Genomic DNA, 23,299 nt, shown 5'->3' on the forward strand with positions numbered 1-23,299 from the left:
TGGGGAGAGGGACGCGCACAAACGCAAATCAACACAGACATTCCTCCTTCGGCTGAGGCGCCGGGCTGCCACGGCTGTGGTAACATTTGGCTCTTAGTCATTTTGGGGGGGAGGGGCATTCTGATGGGTAATGTCTAAAGCCACTTAAGTATTCCATTCACTCCACCCTCTTTCTTGTCACTCCACAGCGCCTCAACCTATGACAGAGGAAGTCTCAGGACCCTGAGGGGCGAGTTGTGCAGCTTCCGTCTCCCGCCGCCGCCGCCCCAAGTTCTGGGCTTTCCCCACCCCGGCTGTTGAGAACTTGAGAGGTCTTCCCGCCTTTCCAGTCACCTGGGTCACGACTGGCGCGGAAGCGCGCCACTAGCAGCCACCGGTCTGCTAGAGAGAGGGGCGTGCCCGAGGGCGGGGCGCGCCGACTGCAGGCGGGCTGCGCGCGCATACGCCCCGCCCCGTGTCAGCCTGGCGATCCAACCGGGAGAGAGGGAGTTGGCAGTGGTCTAGAAGGTCGGACGCTGATTGGTCTATTCCCATATGGGCTGGTGTCAGGGCATTCAAACTTCCCGCCCTTTACCGTTGCTAAGCACCCGGGCTCTGGGCCGCTTGGTTTCTGAGTTCTGATTGATACGGGTGGGACCTGTGAGAAGGAGGAAATAACTGTCATCTGAGCCCTGACACAGGACTTTGGGGTAACTGGGGAGAACGACGACCTTATGAACCAGAGGCGCGTTTCTGTTTCGTTTTTTCTTGGATAGTGGAGATAAATAGCATTAATTCAATCCACGCCAACAATTCTAGGTTACTCTTTGTGCCCTCTGAGTTAATGTTTATACGGAGCTTAAAACAGCACTTGGCAAACATAATAAGAGCTACATGAGTTTTTAGCTTTTGATTTTTTGTTTTACTTGAGCGTTTTAAATAAAGAAGCAGAAATAGGAAGTGAGACTCTGATCTCAAACTCCTTTCTAATGTCCTGGGTGCAGAGTACGACCACACCCAAGGTATGACCACACAAGGTCTTTACATGGCTTAATTTATAATTTCAAACCTCCAAGGGGAAGTGGACATTTTCAAATTATACTAAATTTCAGCAGAGAGAAGCAGACCTGATAAGATCAACTGCACCCCTATGGGGACATGTATAGTTCCCTCCCCTCCTCTTATGTAAACCCAAACATACATCTTGGGACAGAGGAGTATCATTTATTGAGCAACTATTTAGTGCCTGCTCTGGACCTATTGGTGACTCAAAAGTAATAAATTGGCTCTGGAAAGATAATAAGGGATACTTGCCCTGCCTGCAGCAACTCTGATTTGATCCCTGGTACCACAAGGGATCCCCCAAAACCATCAGGAGTGACCCCCCCAGCATAGAATCAAGTATACAGTGCCTCAGCATAGTAGGTGTGGTTCAACCCTTCCCCACACCAAAAAAAAAAAAGTGAACATATTTAAGAATCTGCTCCACGAATATTATTTTTAAATGTGTGTATGAAGGGAGAAGTGAAGACAAAAATAAAAAGCTTTTTTTAAAAAATCCTTGGACAGTTGAGTCAGCTTAATGTACTGGCATGCATGCTTTGCATAGAGGAGACTGGTGTTTTGAGACTCAAATTTGATTCCCAAGAATCTCATGGTTTCCTGAGCAAGGAGCCAGTAGTGACCACTAAGCTCTGAGGTTCCATAAGCCTTGAACACCACTGGGTGTGGCCCAACAAAATGAACAACAACAAAAAAGGAAATTAAAATGCATTTTCTTTCTCAACTTTGTTCTGGATCCCCTATAATGGAGAAATCCCACCTAAGAGATTAGGAAAGACAGTGGAGTAGCCTGAGCATCTAACCAACATAGGAAAATCCTCTGTATCAAGAAAGGTGGGGGAGTGAGTTAAGGGTTGGGTTAATGGTTACCCCTGGCAAATTGTTGAGTAATGGAGCTATGGAAACCTGGAGGAGTCTCTAAGGAGTGTCAGGGAGGAACACACCTTCCAATCTGGGCTGAGAAGAGATTAGCCACCAGTTTACCAAGCCAAGGAAGGAGAGGGAGTGGAAGAAGGTCAGAGTTGTAAAGGAAAAGCAACTGCGATAAAAGAAGAAAAGCAAGAGTCAGGAGATGATATAGAAAAATTTTTTCGCATACATGATTTGGGGGCGCAGGCAGCCGCCCTCACCCCCCACCCCCCCACACACACATAGCCAGTTCTGGGGCCACTGTTGAATGGGACCAGGAGAGGGCAGCATGCCATGTAATCTGAGAAGTTAAGGCCAAATACCTTGTGGGTAACCATGCCAGCCAGCCAAAGTCAATATTGATGATCAAGGCAGCTGCAGCCAATAAAGCTGTAGCGAGAAAATAGAGGCCAGAGAGAAGCTGCCAAACCTGTTTGAGCTCAGAATGGGCAGCTTTGCCCGAGGCTTCTGCCAGGGGGAAATCTTTGTGGGGTAGATTCTCTGTTGGTCACTGACCAGCTAGAGCTGAAGGGAGCCCCAGGAAGGGTGCTTTGACTGTACCCAGACCCCAGAAGGGAGGGGAATCGGGGACAGATTTTGAAGAGATCCCCCACACACACATCGTTTCCCACCCTTCAACATCCATCTACTTGATCGTACATGTTACATCTCAAAGAAGCAAGTACCTGCTAAAATCCCTCTCTGGGAAGAAGAAACCCATCGGGGGAAAAAAAGCTTGGGGCAGGGGCCAGAGAGATAGTACAGCAGGAAGGGTTCTTGCCTTGCATGTGGCTGACCTAGATTTGATCCCCAGCATCCCATATGATCCCCCAAGCCCTGCCAGGAGTGATCCCCGAGCACAGAGCCAGGAGTAAGCCCTGGCCTTGAGCACTTCTGGGTGTGGCCCAAAAACCAAAGAAAAAGAAAAAAGAAAAAAAAGAAGAAGCTTGAGGGGAAACCACTAACTGCTGGTTTATAGGATCACTCCTTCCTCAAAGTCTCTCCTTTTCTCTAATTTCTTGTTTTCCTTTCTTTGGAGGGGTTTGGGGCTCACCAAGTAGTGCTCAGGAGACTCTGGGACTCCATCTTTGATTCTGAGTCAACTGGGGCTTTTGGTTCAGTTGCAAGGGCATGAGGAAGTAGGCCACTAGGCCCTGTACTGCCAAGGACGCTGAGGCCAGATCTGGCGGAGCGGGGCACCTCCAGGACTACACAGGCAATGGTCAGTGAATTCAACTCATGTCACGCGCATGTCAGGCATACACCCTAACAACTGGACTATCTCCCACCCCCTTTTCTTTAGTTGTCAAGTTCTTTGTAATACACCGTATTTTTCTTTTTTTGGGGGGGGGAGTGTAGGGGCACACCAGCAGTTCTCAGGGAGTTCAGTGATTACTCCTGGCAGAGCTTGAGAGATCATATGGGATGCCGGGGATCAAATCCAGGTCAACCACAGGTAAAGCAAAGCAAACGCCCTTACTCACTGTCCCGCCCCTCTACTGCTTTTTTTTTTTTTTTTTTTTTTGCTTTTTTGGGTCACACCCAGCGATGCTCAGAGGTTACTCCTGGCTCTGCACGCAGGAATTAGTTTAGTCCTGGCGGTGCTCAGGGACCATATGGGATGCTGGGAATCGAACCCGGGTCGTCCGAGTGCAAGCCCTACCCTCTGCGGTATCGCTCCAGCCCCACTCTACTGCATTTTTCTGGATCTCTAGTCCTCTAGTTGGAGAGTGTTAAAGGGGAAGGATGGGTTGGTTGGGCAAGAGAGAAACTCAAGATATGAAAGCAGAAATATGTTCAGTTTGGAGAACATATTCTTGGGCTATTTCTCAGCAGTTCATAAAAAATCTAATAGAATCTAGGACTGGAGATAAACTAAAGTAGATAAGCTCTAGATAAACAGATAAAGTAAATAAACAGTAGATAAACTGGAGATAAACTAAAGCTGCCTTGCATGCACCTGACCCAGGTTCAATCCCCTGAGCACCACCAGGAGTGATCCCTGAGTACAGTGCAAGGTGTAAGCCTTAAGCACTGCTGGGTGTGGGCCAAAACCCAAAAGTCACTGTAGCACTGCACTGTCCTCCCGTTGTTCATTGATTTGCTCGAGTGGGCTCAGTAACATCTCCATCATGAGACTTGTTACTGTGTTTGGCATATTGAATGCGTCACGGGTAGCTTTCCAGGCTTTGCTGTGCAGGCGAGATACTCTCAGTAGCTTGCCGGGCTCTCCGAGAGGGGCGGAGAAATCGAACCCCGAACCCGGCTCCACCGGGCTGGTTGTGCGCAAGGCAAACGCCCTACTGCTGTGCTATTGCTCCAGCCCCCACCCAAAAGTCAAAGCAAAAAATAATAATAATAATAATAGAACCTCCTAAATTAAGGTTACTCAAGAAGGAAATAGCTACTCTTCCGCTAGCCTCCGTCCTTATTGTGTCCCCAAATAGTGTCACTTCATCCACACTGTCTGATGTTTGCATTTTCCCACACTTAGGAACAGCCATCACAATCACCCATCCTGGGGACACAATAGCCCCATCCTTCCACCCTCTCCAAGGTGTCAGTTAAGAAAGGGCAAGGGCATGGGAAGGAACCCAGGATGTGAAAATATTTGTGGGAATAAAAGTGGAAGCCGTGAAGCTGACCCTGCTAGAAAACAGCCTGGCTTTCCCAGGCGGGCAAGACAGTTTGGTTGTGCTTCCTGTTTCCCTAGCTCCAGCTCCGCCTGGTTGAATCCCTTCCCATCCCACCCCCTGCCCCTTCTTTCACTCTCTTCCTCCAGTCCCAGCTCCCATCCCAAACTCTTCAGCTGGGCCATAGTCCCAGCAACCCAGAATTTGAACTAAAATCCAAAGGGAAGGCAAACAAACAAACAAACAAACACTGTCCTCCCGTTGTTCATTGATTTTGCTCCAGCGGGCCCAGTAACGTCTCCATTTTGAGATTTCTTGTTACTGTGTTTGGCGTGGGGGCGATACTGTCGGTAGCTTGCCGGGCTCTCCGAGAGGGGCGGAGGAATCGAACCCGGCTGCGGGCAAGGCAAAAGCCCTACCGCTGTGCTATCTTTCCAGCCCAATAATAAAATTCCCTTTTAGGGACCACAAGGGTCGTTCTCTAAGCGGAGTCAAATTTCCTGAGAGCCAAGTGGGCGTGAAGAGAGTCAAGTGGGAGGGCTCTGAGCCTCAAGAAAGCAGGGAAACTGAGTCACGACAAGACCTGTGTGCAATGAGATCTCAAGTGGGGAAACCAACACGTTGCCAGGATTCCCCTGCCGGGACAGCCCGGCCGGCCGGAGTCCTGAGGGAGACCCTTGGGAGACCCAGTCCCTGGCCGGCCGGGTCCCGCCCCCGCCGTCCCCTCCCCGGGCCCAGGGCGGGGCCGGCCCATGAGTCAGCTGCTCTGGGAGGGGATCGAGAGCGGGGACCGCGCGCGGTGGCCGTGCCCGGAGCGCGCGGGACGGACGGATCGGGCCGAGCGCGCCGCCTGCACAGCCCTAGGTCTGGGGGAGCGCCTGGGCCCCGAGACCCGCCTTCCCCGGCCGCGCCCCTTCCAGTTCCCCCGAGACGGCGCTTCCTGCACCCGCCGCAACCATGGCTGAAGAGCAGCCGCAGGTCGAGTTGTTCGTGAAGGTAAGAACTTCTTCCTTCCCGGCGCAATTCCTGGAAGGCGAGTCCCCCCCCCCCCCGGGACCCCCTCGGGACGCGGCTCCCCGATCCCGCTTCCTGCCGACGCCCCCAGCCCCGCGTGCAGTTACTTGGGGAGGGCGTGCGGGCGGCGGGGAGGGGAGGCGACGAGGAGCCGCGAGCCGCGGGCAGGTAACGAGAAGTCACTGACTCTGCCCCGAAAGTTGCTCCAAGTTCCGTTTGCAGCTCCCAGAAGGACGGGAGGGCAGAGAGGGGACCCGGGAGGGGAGCCCGGCTGGGTGTAGGGGTGGGGTGGGGGAGCAGCCCGCGTCCTCCGACAGATCGGAAGGGTGGGTGTCGTGGGGGCCCCTCGGAGGTGCTCCTGCGTGCGCCCTCGCGGGGGGGAGGGGAGGGTTCCAGGAAGAGGGTGTCTGTCGTCAGGGAGACCTGGACGCGGGTCAGTCCCGAAACGTTGGGGATCTGGCTGGGGAGGTGATGGAGTGCGTGGGCAAGTCCTGGACCCTTGGGGAAATCGAGAGAAAGGGGGACGAGGGCAAATGGAATTTTAGCTGGGGCAGAGCTGGGGTGGGAGAGAGCCACCAGGCACAGGAGGAAAGGTGGGATGGGGTGTTTAGGGCTTGGGAGTTGTGGAACCCCAACTCCCTTCCCTCCCTGTGGGTGTGGTCGGGGGACGTGGTCGGTTGGCCGGTGGATGGCACAACCCCAGGCGGCCGCCGGCAGTGTCGGCCCGGCTCCCCTCCCCCAGGCCCCCACTTTCTCTCCCCTCCTAGAAGTCAGCTCTGCCCTCGGGGCCCCTCCTTTGGGTTTCCCCCTCGGTGCCTCCTCGTGCGCACACTCTCCCCCACCCTTCACTTTCCTGCGGCCTGTCTCCCCACTTCCTCCCTTTTGTTCATCTCGCCTTTGTGTGTTGTTGCTGGTGTCTTTGCACTGTAGCCAGCGGCCGGGCCTCTTGGTCTGCCTTTCCCTCTCTCTCCTCCCTGCCTGGCTCTGTCCAGCGGCCGGTCCGGTTCCGCCCCCCCTTAGGTGTGGTCCCCACCTCACTTTCACACTCGCCTAAAGGGCTATTTTTACCCCTGGGTGAGGCCGCGCTGTCGGTTTTGGCCTCATCCGGTGAGGGGAATTCTCTAGAGCCGCAGCCCTGGTGTTGGGAGACTCCGGCAGGGTCAGGGAAAGGGTGCGGGTGGGTGCAGGGTGTTTGGGGCCCAAGCAGAAGGTGCCTGGCTGCCCATACTTCAGCCTCACAGGTCCCCTCCCCGTCTTTCCCGGAAGGAAGCTGCTGAGGTTGGAGCCTATGTGAGATGAATCACTCTCAGCTAGGGGAGGTTTCCCTTCGGAGATGAAGTCACCACCTGCCTGCCAATTAGAGGGCAGCCCCCCTCCGCAAGGCCTTCCACATCGCCAGGGCAAGGTTTAGAGCCCCCTAGACACCCCACCTAGCTGCTGGCTTGAGTGAGCGATACAGAAGGCTTCCAGACTTCCATACTCTGGCTTCCAGACTTCCAAACTGTCCAGTCCACAGGTGCTGAGGAACTCAGGTGCTGAAACTTGGCCTGTCCAGTATTCTCTCTAGGGGCTATTCGTAGGTTGGTGTGAAAATTAAGTAAACTTTTGTATGTAAAGTGTTTAACGCAGTGCATAGAAAATCAAGTATGTTAGTACTTCTTTTCTCTCTGTAAGGCCTCCCCATTTTCTAACACTTGTTCCCTCGGCCTGTCTTTTCTTTGCTGTCTTCTTTTCTCTGAGAGGCAAAAGCTCACCTATGCAGGAAGTGTCCCGATTGAGCTGCCCTTGATGTAACCTGGCCCCTGGGAGAACCTAGTTTTGGTGGGACAGTTGCTGATAGCCCCAACAGGGTTGCAGATAGTACAATGGGTAGGGCACTTATCTTGCATGGTTAACCTAGGTTCAATCCCCAGGGTCCCATATAGTTCCCAGGAGTGATTCCTTAGTAGAGCCAGGAGTAAGCCCTGAGGGTCACCATATGGGTCCCCCACCCACTACCACCAAAAAAAAAAATGGTATAGATGGGAAGACTGAGGGTATATTATGAACTAATAGGAAAGTTAGATCCGAGAAACGCTAAGCACTGACGGTGCGTACACTGGATGTGGGGTTGCTTTTCAGGCTGGCAGTGATGGGGCGAAGATTGGAAACTGCCCCTTCTCTCAGAGACTCTTCATGGTCCTCTGGCTCAAGGGAGTCACCTTTAATGTCACCACGGTCGACACCAAGAGGTAGGCTCGTTTCTGTTCCCCAAAGAACCCCTTGTGCATACCTGTGCATTGAGCTCTTGAACTCTTGATCCCAAAGTTCCATTCCCTCTCCACCTTCTCCACCCACACCCCCCATATATCCTATCTGATCCTCTTTCCTGTCCTTCTGATTGACCTTTTCTCCAGGCGGACTGAGACGGTCCAGAAGCTGTGTCCTGGTGGGCAGCTCCCATTCCTCCTGTACAGCACTGAAGTGCACACGGACACCAACAAGATTGAGGAGTTTCTGGAGGCGGTGCTGTGCCCACCCAGGTATAGGGGCATTTGGAAAGGGGGGAGGAGTGGCTGGAAGTCTAGGAAAGAGAGAGGTTGAAAAAATGGCAAACGGGCTAGAGCAATAGCACAGCGGGTAGGGTGATTGCCTTGCACGTGGCCAACCGGGTTCGATTCCCAGCATCCCATATGGTCCTCCAAGCACCGCCAGGAGTAATACCTGAACACATGAGCCAGGAGTAACCCCTGTGCATTGTCATGTGTGACCCAAAAAAGAAAAATATATATTTTTTATAATATATATATATATGACAAACAGTGCTGGTGTGGTTGAGGCAGAATTGTTGAGGTTCATCCCTGGAATATATCTTAGCCTCTTTTCTCATTGGCTTTCAGATACCCTAAGCTGGCAGCTCTGAATCCTGAATCCAACACAGCTGGCCTGGACATCTTTTCCAAGTTTTCTGCTTACATCAAGAATTCAAACCCAGCACTTAATGACAGTGAGTTTGTGGTTCCTGGGAAGAATGGAGAAGATCCAGGAGTTGGGAAATACTACAGATACCCATAAATTGTTTTCAGAGAAATGGAGTAGCTCTTGACAAACTACTGCCACAAACCCCACCTCATTTTTGGTTAATTCATTGCAATTTCATGGCTCATGACATTTTTTTTTTGGGTCACACCCAGTGATGCTCAGGGGTTACTCCTGGCTCTGTACTCAGGAATGACTCCTGGCGATGCTTGGGGGACCATATGGGATGCTGGAAATTGAACTCGGGTTGGCCGCATGCAAGCGAACGCCCTCCTGCCAGCCCTCTCATGATTTTTTTTTTTTTGTAGGCAGACACTTGAGGTTTGATTTGATTTTTTTTTTACAGGATGGGAAGACATACACCCAAACCCCAGTGGTGGTTGGGGGGAGCCATCAAACCCAGGCCGTCTGCAAGTAAAGCATATACTCTAGCCCTTAGAGCCATTTCCCCTGCCCCTCCTGGTTCATAATTCTTTTTTTTTTTCCAATTTGTTTTTTCTCTTTTAATTAAAAAACCATGAGATACACAGTTACAGAATTGTTCAAGATTGGGTTTGAGTCATACAATGTTCCAAGATCTATTCCTTCAACAGTATCCCCAGTTTTCCTTTTAGGCACTGTGGTTTATAATACTGTTACTGAAGGTTATCATATATATCCCTTTACCTCCTGTCAGGACTCAGTTCTTGTCCAGAGTGATCATTTCCAAAATGGGTGCTGTTCTTCTATGAATGTCCCTCTCCCTCATTTTACCCAGCACGATACTCTCAATGTCCATTCAAGCATTAGCAAATTTCAGGTTCATGATTCTTTTAGTGGGTGAAAGAGTTGCTGGAGGTCAAATCCAGGCCTGTGTTCTACCACTGACTTACATCTCTAGCATGGGTCATGATTTTTTTGTTTTTGTTTGGCGATGCCTCACACATCCAAGGGCCTGAACTCAGGGCTTCATCCATCCAAGACAAGTGCTCTACCACTGAGCTACAACCCCAGCTCACGGGGGTCATAACTTCTAAGTCTCTTATTTGCTCCTTAGCCTTTTTGTTTTTTTAATGTAGGAGTACTGCTATTTATTCAGCCATTGATTAGGCAGATTGAATTGGGCATGAACTCCACTCCTTAGCCTTTTCTGCCCCAGAACACATTGATTGGGTTGGCTGTTGGATAGTTCTATGACAAAATAGGGATGTACTTGTGAATAGTGATTCTAGATCCAGACTACTGAGTATAAATCCTCCTTGCTATGTGATTTTGGGTGATTCTTTTAACCTCTGCAAATCCATTTCCAGATCTATAAAATGCAGATATCTATATCTATTTCATGGTTTAGTACGAGAAATGGATTTTTATAGTTAAATGCTTAGAATAATACTTAGAAAACCAACTACATTAGTATTAGCTGTTCTTTTCTTTTCTTTTCTTTATTTTTGGGTTTTGAGCCATACCCAGCTTTGCTCAGGAGTTACTCCTGATTCTGCACTCAGGAATTACTCCTAGGACTGCTCCTGGGGCCATATGGATACCGGGGGAATCAACCCAGGTTGGCCACATGCAAGGCAAGCATCTTAATCACTGTGCTATCTCTCTAGCCCCTATTTTTTTCTTTTTAATATTTATTTTGTTTTTTTTTTTTGGTTTTGGTTTGGGGGGCCACACCAGTGGTGATAGGGGCTTATGCCAAAGTTGGAACCTGGGCCTCCAACAGGCAAAGTACACATACCAAACCTCTGAACTATATCTCTCTGTCCCTAGTTTTCTTTCTTTTCCTATTTTTTTTGGGGGGGAGTGGGGTGGAGGAAAGTTGGTGGGGGGAAGAGAAGGTCAGTTCTTTGATCCACACTTAGGGATTAAACCTAGCCATCCCTTGTGCAAAGTGTGAGTTCAGTTCTTTGCACCTTCTCTCTGACCTTCTCCTTTATTTATTTATTCAGTTAGTTTCTGGGCCACACCTGGTGATGCTCAGGGGTTTCTCCTGGTTCTGCACTCAGGAATCTTACTCCTGGTGGGCTTGAAGTAACATATGTGGTGCCAGGGATCAAACCCAGGCTGACCCAATGCAAGGCCATCACCTGCCTACTGTACTCTCTCCAGTAGTTTTGTTATTTTATTATAATTATTTTTATTTATTTATTTATTGAATCACCGTGGGAAAGGTTACAAAGCTTTCAGGTTTAGGTCTCAGTCATGCAAATATCAAACACATTTCCCTTTACCAATAATTATTTTTTACCATGAAGAACCCCAATAAAACCCCACTCCCCACCCCTCCCAGTCCCTGTGGGGCAGATGAATTCTAGTTAACACTCTATCTGCTTTGATTAGATTCATTGTTTCAATAAAAGATTCACCACTATTATTTAGAGTTTACCCCCCCCCCCAAATCAGACATGCTGAAAAAGCATTGTGAAGTGATTTGCTTTCTACAGCTGGGTTCAAGAATTAAATGTTGGTTTTGGATTTCTGCTATTTTACTTATTGACCCTGGAAGTATTTCTACTGAAAGTCAGATAGTTAAGAAATTGGTTTCTGTGCTCTGGAGTCGTGGCCGTGCTGGAGAGCCGCTAGTGGGGGGCAACTGGTGGCCTCGGTAGGGCGTGAAGGGCGGACCGAAACGCCCCCCTTCCCATGAGGTTTTAGTCGCCCCCACTCCCCCGGCTCATACCTGCTGTCCACAAGGCTCCCATGCGGCCGCCATCTTTCTTTCCAGAGAGGAGAAGGCGACTGGGGCAACACCCTTTCCCCTCCGGACAGACATGATGGCCTGGATTAACGCATAGTCCGTTCACTTTTCTGCTCCAAGCTGCTGGGTTCTGCATTAAGTCCTTGTGCTTCTGGGGCTGTGGCCGTGCTGGAGAGCCGCTCGTGGGGGGCATCTGGTGACCTCGGTAGGGCGTGAAGGACAGACCGGAACGCCCCCCTTCCCATGAGGTTTTAGTCGCCCCCACACCCCTGGCTCATGCCTGCTGTCCACAAGGCTCCCATGTGGCCGCCATCTTTCTTTCCAGAGAGGAGAGGGCCAATGGGGCAACGCCCTTTCCCCTCCAGCAGACTTGATGGCCTGAATTAATGCATAGTCCGTTCACTTTTCTGCTCCAAGCTGCTGGGTTCTGCATTAAATCTTTGTGTTTCTGGGGCTGTGGCCATGCTGGAGAGCCACTCGTTGGGGGCAACTGGTGGCCTCGGTAGGGCGTGAAGGACGGACCGGAACGCCCCCCTTCCCATGAGGTTTTAGTCGCCCCCACACCCCCGGCTCATACCTGCTGTCCACAAGGCCCCCATGCGGCCGCCATCCTTCTTTCCAGAGAAGAGAGGGCGTATTATAATTATTTTGGTTTGGGAGTTGGAGTGATAGCATAGTGGATAGGGCATTTGCTTTGCACATGACCGACCTGGCCGACCCAGGTTCGATTCCTCCACCCCTCTCAGAGAGCCCGGCAAGTTACCGAGAGTATCTCGCCCACATGGCAAAGCCTGGCAAGCTACCCATGATGTATTCAATATGCCAAACACAGTAACAAGTATCACAATGGAGACGTTACTGGGAGGACAGTGACAGTGACAGTGATTTTGGTTTGGGGGTCATACCCAGCAATGTCCAGGGCTTACTCCTGATTCCACACTTAGGAATCACTCCTTGTGAGACTCAGGATGCTGGGTTCCTGGGTCACCTATGTGCAGGGCAGGTGCCTGCCTGCTGTACTATCTTTCTAGCAGCCCCGCTATTATTATTATTATGAATTGGCTTTACCGTTAGAATTCTCCACACCTGGGCATTCCTCAGCTCTGTCAGTCTTCTAATATTCTTACCAACTCCTCTCTTTTTCACAGACCTGGAGAAGGGGCTCCTGAAAGCCCTAAAAGTTCTAGACAACTACTTGACATGTCCGCTCCCAGAGGAAGTAGATGAGACCAGTGCTGAGGATGAAGGCGTCTCTCAGAGGAAGTTTCTGGATGGCAATGAACTCACTCTGGCTGACTGCAACCTGTTACCAAAGCTTCACATAGTGCAGGTGGGTGGGCCCTGGAGAAGATGGTGGCTGGGGTGGTTCTTCAGTAGCTCCCACACAGGCTTCCCATGTTTACTACTCCAAACATGGATTTTTTCCCTTAGAATTATTTCCATAGATTGCTACAGACATCACCCCATTCCTTCGCAGCAGCCATTGCTCCCCTGAGCACTGCCAAGAGTGATTTCTGAGTGCAGAGCCAGGAATAACCCCTGAGCATCACCAGGTGTGGCCCTAAAACAAACAAACAAAAATCAAAGTTTTAACTCTTTTTATAGATCAAAACTGCTGCTTCCTATAGCGGTGCTTGTGGGATTCTGGGCCATTCCTGGAGATGGTTAGCCTTGTGGTATGGGTCTAATGGGTTTTACTATTTGGTCCTCGGGCCCAGATCGGTTCTGCTAGGGGCACTATGGCCATGATCTGTGATGCTAAAGATTTCTTGAGAATTCTCACATTCTAGTCAGGTGATCTACCACCTGAGCACGTTCTAAAAAAAGAGAAAGAAGTCTCCGAGGACTGAAGAGTTAGTATATAGAAGCTAAAGAAAGTGCTTGCCTTGCATGCAGCTGATCATATATATGGTCTTCCGAGTACCACCAGGGGTCACTCTTGAGTACCCAGCTATGAGTAGGCCCTGAAGTACCTCAAAATGTAGACCAAAACCAAAAGACAAAGAAGCACATCTCCCACATTATTGTCATAGCTTTAAAGTTATGGTATAGTTTATGAAATGTACCAAGTACCAGTTTGCCACACAACTGTGTACTGAACATCTTTTCACTTGGCAATGATTTTTTTCCGGTTTTTGGACCAAACTCAGTGGTGCTCAGGGATCACTCCTGGCAGGCTTGGGGGACCATATGGGATGCTGGGGATTAAAGGAACAGTATTGGGGCTGGAGCTATAGCACAGCGGGTAGGGCGTTTGCCTTGCACGCGGCCGACCCGGGTTAGATTTCCAACATCCCATATGAGCCCCTGAGCACCGCCAGGAGTGATTCCTGAGTGCAGAGCCAGGAGTAACCCCTGAGCATCTCTGGGTGTGACCCAAAAAGCAAAAAAAAAAAAAAAGGAAAGGAACAGTGTTAGGTCAAAACCTTTGGGAACCTCTTATCTAGATATCAGATCCTGGGTCAGAGAGATAATTCAACAGACTAGATGTTATACTTCACATGCAGGAGGCCTGGATTCAATCCCTAACCACTTACTTTCCTAAGTCTCCACCTAGTTGCACCAGAGGCTACAATTAATCACCCCCCCCAACCCCAATCTTTCTAACAACACCACTCCAGGAAAATGATACCACTCACTTTGAGAAAGACTGATTTAGTTGAAAAGATAAGAGAGTCACATGAAAGTGATAATACATGGTTAAAAATTAATAATTTTAATTATAACATTAATTATGCTAATACAATATAATTATATTAGTTATCGTATATAATTAATATATTGTTTTATATATATAATCGGGGGGCCAGAGAGATAATACAGTGGGTAAGGTGCTTGACTTGCATGCAGCCAACTGTGTTCTATACTTGGCACCCCATATGGTCCCCTGAGTCTCCCATATGGTCCCCTGAGCCCTCCAGAACTAACCCCTGAGTGAAGAGCCAGGAGTAAACCCTGAGGACCACCGGTTGTGCCCCACCAAAAAAAGTCAAAGGGGTGGGGACTGGAGCAATAGCACAGCAGGTAGGGCGTTTGCCTTGCATGCGGCAGACCCAGGTTCGATTCCTAGCATCCCATACGGTCCCCCGAGAACCGCTAGGAGTAATTCCTGAGTGCATGAGTCAGGAGTAACCCCTGTGCATTGCTGGTGTGACCCAAAAAGAAAAAAAAAAAGTCAAGGGAGTGCCAGGGTTGTGGCATATTAGTAGAATTTAAACCTGTGTGTGAGCCCTTCTGGGTTTGACCCTCAATACTGCAAAACACAAAACAAAACAGACAAGTTACTTTTTGCATGCTGAGGTCCAGGTTTGATAACGAGTATCTCATGATCCCCAGAGCACCACTGGAAGTGCCTTCCCCCTAATAAATCACAAATCAAATCACAAATCATCCTGTTAATCGTCGATTGCCTCGAGCAGGCCCCAGTAACGTCTCCTTCATCCCCCTAATAAAAACCATTTAAAAATTTACTGTAAAAATACAAAAGAGGGACTGGGGGACTGGATCAATAGCACAGCGGGTAGGGCATTTGCCTTGTACGCTGCCAACCCGGGTTCGGTTCCCAGCATCCCATATGGTCCCCCTAAGCACCGCCAGGGGTAATTTCTGAGTGCAGAGCCTAGTAACCAGGAGTAACCCCTGTGCATTGCATTGCCAGGTGTGGCCCCCCCCCCCAAAAAAAAAAGAGGAGCTGGAATGATAATGATAGCACAGCGGGTCGGGCGTTTCCCTTGCATGCAGCTGACCCAGGTTCGATTCCCAGCATCCCATATGGTCCCCCGATACAGGAGTAATTCCTGAGTACAGAGCCAGGAGTAACCCCTGAGCATCACCAGGTATGACCCAAAGAGGAAAAAAAAGAAAAAGAAAAACAAAAGAATTGTTTTAATGATTTGTGAATTATATATCAGTAAATTCAAGAGGAGAAAAAGTGGTGCCATGGAAGGGGATATTCTGAAAAGAGGCCAATTTTAATTGGCCAATTTTTCAGTAAGTAGAGAGGGAGAGTAAAGGTGGGGATGGGGAGTTTTTTGTTCTTTATTTTTTTTTTTGGAGGCCACATCTGAAGTGCTCAGGCTTACTCTTGGTTCTGTGCTCAGGGATCACTCCTGGCAGGGCCTGGGGACCATGTCAGGTGCCAGGGATCAGACCCAGCTTTGCTGCATGCAAAACAAGCCTTACCTGCTGTACTATTTCCAGTCCCTAGATTGGGGCTTGAGCTAAGAACATCTGTCTGTTAGGGAAAATGATCTGTCTGAGAAATAAGAATGACAGGAATAAGGGGAAAGTCAAGGTTCTTTACTGTCTGGACCCGAAAGTACTTAAAAAAAAATGTTTTGTTTGTTTGTTTAGGGGTCTCGTCTGGCGATGTCTAGGGGTTTCTCCTGACTGCACTCAGGAATTACTCCTGACAGTGGGGGGGAGGGCTATGGGATGCCTGTGCCAGGATCAACGCTGGTTGGCCACGTGCCAGGCAAGCACTCTCCCCTCTGTAATATCTCCCTAGCACCCAGGACCAGAAAATACTTTAATATAGGCTTCAGGAGACCCGAAGGAGCACTAGCAAGGCCTGCTGTATGTCACTGTGTTTAACTTGATGCCCCTCCTCCGCGACCCTAGGTGGTGTGTAAGAAGTACCGCGGATTCTCCATCCCGGAGGCCTTCCGCGGAGTACATCGGTACTTGCGCAATGCTTACGCCCGGGAAGAATTTGCTTCCACCTGTCCAGATGACGAGGAAATTGAGCTGGCCTACGAGGAAGTAGCCAAGGCCCTCAAATAAGATCCTCTTGCCTCCCTGAGCCCCCTCATTTTCTCCACAAAGGCCACGGGGTGGTTTGCACATGGCTACCCAATGGACACACTCCAGAATGGTCAGTGGGCAGAGAATCCTGGAGCACTTGTGCAGGGCTGGCTGGGGGTGGGAGAGGCCATGAGGGAAAAGCTGCAGATGGGGGTGGTTTTTATTGTGGGGTGGGGCGGGTGGGGCGGGTAGGACAATGTATTTCAGTAATAAAATGCCGAAGGAAAAAAATCTAGTGTTGCTTTTTACACAAAGGGGGCGTGAAGTGTGGGTGGCTCGGAATGAAGGGTGGTTCAGTGACCTTGAATTCAGGGCACAAGCCTGGAATTAAGAGGAGGGGGTGTTTGCGGTGGTGCTGCCATTTTCAGAGCCGGTCCCCCTAGCACTGTCTCGTGGTCCATGTCGCGTTTGCCGCCCAGCCGCCGGGGCAGGCTGGCTGGCTCGGGTGGGCCCCGGCTGCATCCATTGGAGGGGCGGGACCGGGTTCGGAGGGAGGGGGTGCGGTGGGCGCTGCTTAGCTGGGCGGAATGGGCGTGGCCTGGGGGAGCTCCGCCCCGTCCCGCTTAGACAATGCCCGCTAGCAGCCAGACCGTCGCGCCCCCGCCCCACCATAGTACTTGAGCTCCGTTACCCAGAGATCCCTCAAAAACCAGAGCTCCACTTTCCAAAGCTCGAAACCTAGGACCGCTTTCTCCATCAACTCTGTTCTCAGGGGGGTGGGGCCCCAGCCACGATCTCGGAGCGGCCAGCAGTAGGGGTGGCCGCTGGAGGTGAGTCTGGAATGGGGGGGGGGGGTGTCCTCTGGATTGTGCGGGACGCAGAGTTTGGGGATGTTGGGCCGGTCCCTGCACCGGACAGAGTGCAGGGGGGGAGGGTCATCGTTTGCGGCGCTGGGCGGGATGGGCTTTGGGGAAGCTCGACTGGGCGATCTGGGGTCGGTTCGAGTGCCCAGAGCGGCGCCAGCTCCCCGGAACCACGCCCCCCACTTCCCCGCCTCTCGGTGTTCGCTGTGGACCTCTCCCAGTCCTCTGGGACTCGGTCTGGTTTGTACTGGGTCGCGCTCCGGGTAGCGTGACCGGCCCGGGTGGGGAGAGGAGATTTAACTCTTTCGGCTCTGCTTTCCCTCTCCTGGCCCCGCTGCTCCTTACTGGGTTGCCCATCGCGGACTTCACCCCTCAGGCCCTGACACGCCCTAGCGGTCTCCTGCTGCCCCATCACCTCTGTGGGTCCTTCTCGGCACTTGGAGTCTCTATCGGAGCCGGAGAGCGGCGGAGGGTTAAAGGGGAGGGACCGCTGCATTTTTGGGGAGTGAGCGCATCCTAGCGGCTGCCAAGAGGGGCGCCGGCGGGGACCTCACGAAGCCCCTCTGAGCAGGGGCAACAGGTGCTGACGGGATTAGGGCTCCCGGTCTGGTTCCTCTGATTCCTCCTGAAAGCAGCTGAGTCGCAAGGGTGCGAGGTGGATTGGGGTCGCCGGGAGGAAGGTCTGGCGCTGGTGGGGCGCGGTGGGAGGGGCGCCGGGACAAGGCGGAGGAAGACCCGGGCGCTCCAAATCACCCCCAACCCCTTTTCTCTGCATGTCTTTCTCTGTCTCCCCACTTTTTGTCTCTCCTCCCAGACAGGTGAGAAAAAAACAAAACAAAACCAGAAACTCAGACGACAGCACGAGCAGAGGGGTCCTCTGTGTGCATGGGATGGGGACGCCAGGGGAGGGGCTGGGCCGCTGCTCCCATGCCCTGATCCGGGGGGTCCCCGAGAGCCTGGCATCAGGGGAGGCGGTGGGAGCCGGTCTTCCTGCTCTGGACCTGGCCAAGGCTCAAAGGGAGCACGGAGTGCTCGGGGGTAAACTGAGGCAGCGCCTGGGGCTGCAGCTGCTAGAACTGCCTCCTGAAGAGTCGCTGCCGCTGGGACCGCTGCTCGGTGACACTGCTGTAATCCAAGGGGACACAGCCCTAATCACGCGGCCCTGGAGCCCAGCCCGAAGACCGGAGGTGGGCGCCAGGGTGCGGGTGGGGTACCGGCAGGGAGGAAGAGCTGATGTCCAGGGGTGTTAGGAAAGACCCGAGGCTGAAAGTGTCTCCGCCCTTGCCCTCGTCTGTCCCAAGGTCGATGGAGTCCGCAAAGCCCTCCAGGACCTGGGGCTCCGGATCGTGGAGATGGGGGACGAGAACGCCACGCTGGACGGCACTGACGTTCTTTTCACCGGTGAGGCTGGACTGCCTGCGCGGGCCTGGCAGGGGGACGCGGAGCTGGGGGGACGGGCCGCCTGGAGTCCTGTTTCCAACTCCCTCCCACCCTTTCATCCCTGCGACCAGGCCGGGAGTTCTTCGTAGGCCTCTCCAAGTGGACCAATCACCGGGGAGCTGAGTTCGTGGCAGACACTTTCCGGGTGAACAGCTGGACCATCCTTGGCGGGGAGGGAGGAGCGCCCGGGAGTTGCCGGGGGTGGGGGCGCCGCCAGGGCCCAGAGCCGCCTCTGTTCGTGGGCATCTCCTCGTCTCTTCCTCCCCGTGAATACGTTCTCTGGTTCTCGCTAGGATTTCGCAGTCTCCACAGTGCCCGTCTCCAGCTCTTCCCACCTGCGCGGCCTCTGTGGAATGGGGGGACCCCGTACCGTGGTGGCTGGTAGCAGTGAAGCTGCCCAAAAGGCTGTCCGGGTGAGAAGGGACCCCTGGACCCACCAGGGGTGGGCGTGGCTCATGGCTGGGGGCGTGGCCAGGGCCGGGAGGCGGGAACACGGAGGCCCATGGTTACCTCCAACACCTCTCCACACCAGAGCTGTCCATCTAATGTTTTGCTAGGTTTTTTTGCTTTGTTTTTTGTTTTTTTTAGGGGGGACTGGGAACACTCAAGTGGTGTGAGGAGCTTTCAGCTCTGTGCTTGCAGTCACTCCCTGAGGGGTTTGGGGACCATGCTGGGGATTGTACTGGGGACCCCTGCATGCAAAGCATAAACTCAGCCCTTTGAGCCTTCTCTCTGGTCCTGTTTATCTAAAACAAAAGCCAGGAGTTATTGTAAAGGGCCAGGGACACTGTGGAACAGGGGCAGTTATTATCGTTTTCCCAGTTCTGAGAAACTTTCCAAGGATGACATTCAAACAGCAGGTAGAGCTAATGCAGCTGACCCGAGTTTGATCCTGGAAACCCATATGTTCCGTGAGCAAGCCGGGTGTGGCCCCAAAACAAAACTAAACGAAACACAAACTATCACATGAAAGGTGAATTATGACAGAGAAATAGTACAAAGGGTAAGGACACCAGCCAGTAGTGATCCCTGAATGCAGAGCCAGGAGTAACCCCTGAGCATCACCAGGTGTGGGCCAAAAGCCAATAACAAACAACCAAAAAAAAAAAAAAAAGGTAAATTGAGGGATAGGTGGGGTTTAGAGAAGGGCAAAAGAAAGTTGCAAGTAAAAGAGATGCAAGAGTCTGGGGTAGATATTAGCAACAGTAACTAGTTTTTAGAAGACTGCCTGATACTTAGCACTATGTGCTCACTAAACTCAAGTTATTATTCCACCTATCTAACTCTGTCCTTAGTGCTAGGGCAGCCAGACTCACTTGATGAGAAGTCCTGAGACTTGAATGCTTTCTTCTTTTTTTTTGGTGGGGGGTAAGGATGGGGTAACCAAAATTGCAGTGCTCAGGGCTACTCCTGGCAGTGTTCAGAGAATCATTTGGTGCTGAGGATAAAACCTAGGTCACAGGGGGTCAAGAGATAATATATCCAGGGGTCAAGAGGTTGTGTATCAGGTAAGGCACTTGCTTTGCATGTGGTTGACCTGGGTTTGATCCCCCATATCTCATGTTTCCTCAAACTCAAAGGACTGACCCCTGAGCACAGTCAGGTGTGGCAAAAACAAACAAACACCACCTGGCCTTCTGCGTGCAGAGTATGTGCTCTAATCTGTCCAGCATCTCTCAGGGCCTCAAAGGCTGTCTTCATCCTCTCTCCCAGGCAATGGCAATGTTGACCGACCACCCCTATGCCTCCCTGACCCTCCCAGACGATGCAGCCGCTGACTGTCTCTTCCTGCGCCCTGGGTTGCCCGGTGCGCTCCCATTCCTCCTGCACCGTGGAGGGGGAGATCTCCCCAACAGCCAGGAGGTGAGCGGAGGAAGCCAGAAACCAGAGACTCTGAACTTCTTGTAGGAGGAAGCAGGAGAACCAAGCTGGGGCCTGGTCAAGCTAGTTGGAAGCGAGTGGGGTCTTACTGGGGCCAGGCCGAGCTGATTGGAAGCGGGCGGGGTGGGGGCTTTTGCTGTGGTCTCCCATTCTCCTCTCCTTCTTCCCACTCCATATCTTCCCTGCAGGCACTCCAGAAGCTCTCCGATGTCACCCTGGTCCCTGTGTCCTGCTCAGAACTGGAGAAGGCAGGCGCTGGGCTCAGCTCACTCTGCCTGGTCCTCAGCACTCGCCCCCACAGCTGAGGTCCTGGCCTGAGGATACAGGCAGGCCAAGCTCAGACCGGCTTGAGGAGTAGAGGGGAAAGGAGGGTTAGTTAGATAGGTAGTAGAGGGGAGAGGGCCACAAGATGGCGGGAGGGCATAGTATGGGAAAATAACAGACCACTGGGTGAGTCCTCTCTCTCAGAACTAATAAAGCAGAACAAACATTTTAGCTTGGACTGTGATTGGTGTCTTCTTACTGGAGCAGGAGGAAATAAGCAAAGCTAAAATCTGGCTCAGTGGTGGGTAGGAGGTCTCTCCTATGCATCAAACCCTTCCTCGTTAGGCACTTACTCATTGCCCAGCCCCGTCGTAAATGCCTAGAGTAGACAGGACAGAATGGCTTTTGTGGTGAGCCTGTACAGAGCAAAGTGAGAGAGGAGTGGATCATAAACTGAATTATCTAAATATCAGATGATTCATGCCTAGTTGGTAGAGAGAAAGAATTCACTTATTCATTTACTGGGGCTTAGCAGTAAGTTAAAAAAAGGTCAGTTTTCAGCTTTCAAGAAACTCACAGCACATGAAAACTGCTTATAAACTGAAATGTAGGTTGTGATGAAAAGGTCACAGGGAACTATTATAAGAGAAATAAGGGTGCTTCTTAAGACATCAAAGTAGGGTCTGGAGCGATAGTACAGCGGGTAGGGTGTTTGCCTTGCACATGGTCGACCCGGGTTTGATTCCCAGCGTCCCATATGGTCCCCTGAGTGATTCCTGAGTGCAAAGCCAGGAGTAACCCCTGTGCATCACTGGGTGTGACTCAAAAAAACAAACAAAAAAGGCATCAAAGTATATGGAGGGGCAGCTGGAAAGATAGTACAGTGGGTAAGGCACTTGCCTTGCAAACAATGGTCCAAAACATTTGGCATTGCAAACAATGCCAAAACAGTCCTTGGCATCCCATATGATCCTCTAAGCACCAGTAGGAGTGATTTCTAAGCACACAGGACTAAACCTGAGCACTGGGCATGTGTGCACCCCCCCAAAAAAAAAATAGTGGATGCAAGAGAGCAAAGAGGGTCAGAAATGGCCTCCCCCCCAAAAGGCTACACTTGAAATGAGTCTCATGGATAGGAAAGAATTGGACAGACAATGGGGGAAAAGCAATGCAGAAAGAAGAAACTATAACAGGCAAAGGCATGCTTACAGACTGAAGAACTTCTGTAATACGGGCCCAGTGACATGCTGTGCAGTGACAGTAAGCAGAGCTCTTGCACCAAAGCCAAGGGACACAGGGACACAGAATTACAAGTCAAGGAGAGAAAGGAACTGCAATTCTTTGAAGAAGGGGTTGTGAGGGTCATTTGGGCATTTGGGGAAGATCTCTGAATTTAGGGAAGATGATGAGGGCAGGGAGATAAAGTGGGGCTATGATTAATCCAAGGAAGAAATGAGTGAAATACAAGCAGGTGGCAGCACTGGGCACGTCAAAAGCAGGATTTGACAGTGACATTAAAATAAGGAGACAGAAATCAAAGAGATAATACAGAGCGTAGGGCCAAGTTTATCTGGGTTTGATTCCCTGTATCCCATATGGACCTGAGCAACACCAGGAAAAACCCCTAACCATTGCTGGGTGTGCCCCCACCAAAAAAAATAGGAAGACAGGGCCAGAGCTAGAGTAGTGTGCCCCCACCAAAAAAAATAGGAAGACAGGGCCAGAGCTAGAGTAGTGGGGAGGGTGCTGGCCTTGCACGTGGTTGATCTGGATTCAATCCCAGCAGTCCATGTGGTTCCCTGAGCCAGCCAGGTATAATGCTTGAGTACAGAGTCAGGAGTAATCCCTGAGCATGGCTGGGTGTGGCCCAAAAAATGAACAAAAGGAAGACAGGAGGCTGGCCCCGAGGAGGGCTGAGAGAGCTAGAACAGAGGCTTCGCATGCAGGAGTCCAGGGTTTGCACCCCCAAGAGAGTGTGACCCATCCTGGGTGAGGCACCCCCTAAAATAAAGTAGGATTTGATTCACAGGGTGGGATTGAGCAAGGGAAGACAGTGCATAACTTCTGGTTTCTGGCTTGAGCAATGAGAAGTGCCGAGGATGATTAAGTGAGTGTCTTGGGAGTGATGCCGGGTTGGATTTTCGATAGGCTGTATGCAAAATGCCCAGGGCGAACCAACCCAGGCAGGTATTTCCAGGGGACAGTTGGGAAATTCCAGACCTCAGGTGTGAGCTGGCAAAAGTGTTCTAGAAGGGGCCAGAGCGATAGCACAGTGGGGTAGGGCGTTTGCCTTGCACGTGGCCGACCAGGTTCAATCCCCGGCATCCCAGATGGTCCCCCAAGCACCACCAGGAGTAATTCCTGCATGCAGAGCCAGGAGTAACCCCTGAGCATCGCTGGGTGTGACCAGAAAGGCAAAAAAAAAAAAGTTTTGTAGAGGTAAGGGCTGAGGACTGTGAGGACTGGCTGTGGATGATAACTTCTCAGAAGAGAAGGAAGGCAGATAAAAGGAAGGGCAAACCTAGGGCCGGAGAGATAGTACCAAAAAGTAATGGCATGTAACAGCAGCCAACGACACTGATTCAAGTCTTAGTATCAGTAGGCACGGCCCAGAGCACAGAGCAAAGAGTGGCTCTGAAGCTGACTGTGGCACATAAAAACCAAAAAAGAGGTAAACTTAGAATGGCGGGGAAATTCTGGAGATCGGGAACAAGGAAAGAAGCCAGAAAACACCTTAAAGACAAATTAAAGACCAAAACACCATGAAAGACAAATATGACTTTATTTTGTCATTTGGGCCACGCCCTTTGAGG

The 23,299-nt window shown here is 51.4% G+C and overlaps 2 protein-coding genes across 3 annotated transcripts; both read left to right on the forward strand.

Annotated features, from left to right (window-relative positions):
• The first annotated feature begins 5,362 nt into the window (after window positions 1–5,362).
• On the forward strand, window positions 5,363–16,237 carry CLIC1 (chloride intracellular channel 1). The gene is made up of 6 exons (XM_056127551.1): window positions 5,363–5,579; window positions 7,719–7,828; window positions 7,994–8,119; window positions 8,477–8,583; window positions 12,444–12,625; window positions 15,916–16,237. The coding sequence occupies exons 1-6, from the start codon at window positions 5,541–5,543 to the stop codon at window positions 16,075–16,077; spliced, it is 726 nt and encodes a 241-aa protein (XP_055983526.1). The 5' UTR covers window positions 5,363–5,540; the 3' UTR covers window positions 16,078–16,237.
• A 520-nt stretch (window positions 16,238–16,757) lies between these two features.
• On the forward strand, window positions 16,758–20,699 carry DDAH2 (DDAH family member 2, ADMA-independent). Of its 2 annotated transcripts, none has more exons than XM_056127462.1 (7): window positions 16,758–16,868; window positions 17,720–18,088; window positions 18,203–18,302; window positions 18,413–18,486; window positions 18,635–18,754; window positions 20,055–20,204; window positions 20,411–20,699. In XM_056127462.1, the coding sequence occupies exons 2-7, from the start codon at window positions 17,792–17,794 to the stop codon at window positions 20,525–20,527; spliced, it is 858 nt and encodes a 285-aa protein (XP_055983437.1). In that variant the 5' UTR covers window positions 16,758–16,868; window positions 17,720–17,791; the 3' UTR covers window positions 20,528–20,699. The 2 variants fall into 2 exon arrangements, with proteins under 2 accessions (XP_055983437.1, XP_055983438.1); XM_056127463.1 differs by having other exon boundaries at window positions 16,763–16,872; window positions 17,725–18,088.
• Window positions 20,700–23,299: the final 2,600 nt, after the last annotated feature.

This window comes from Sorex fumeus, unplaced genomic scaffold, assembly GCF_029834395.1.
Source record: "Sorex fumeus unplaced genomic scaffold, SorFum_2.1 ptg000063l, whole genome shotgun sequence".
In the NCBI taxonomy this organism is placed as follows: domain Eukaryota; kingdom Metazoa; phylum Chordata; class Mammalia; order Eulipotyphla; family Soricidae; genus Sorex; species Sorex fumeus.

Bases quoted from the DNA above. Each gene is read 5' to 3' on its own strand.
- CLIC1 (XM_056127551.1), top strand. From the start codon at position 5,541: ATGGCTGAAGAGCAGCCGCAGGTCGAGTTGTTCGTGAAG. The intron at 7,829-7,993 runs GTAGGCTCGTTT...CCTTTTCTCCAG, and splicing joins ACCACGGTCGACACCAAGAG to GCGGACTGAGACGGTCCAGA. The intron at 8,584-12,443 runs GTGAGTTTGTGG...TCTTTTTCACAG, and splicing joins AAACCCAGCACTTAATGACA to ACCTGGAGAAGGGGCTCCTG.
- DDAH2 (XM_056127462.1), top strand. From the start codon at position 17,792: ATGGGGACGCCAGGGGAGGGGCTGGGCCGCTGCTCCCATGCCCTGATC. The intron at 18,089-18,202 runs GTGGGCGCCAGG...GTCTGTCCCAAG, and splicing joins GCCCAGCCCGAAGACCGGAG to GTCGATGGAGTCCGCAAAGC. The intron at 18,303-18,412 runs GTGAGGCTGGAC...CCCTGCGACCAG, and splicing joins CACTGACGTTCTTTTCACCG to GCCGGGAGTTCTTCGTAGGC.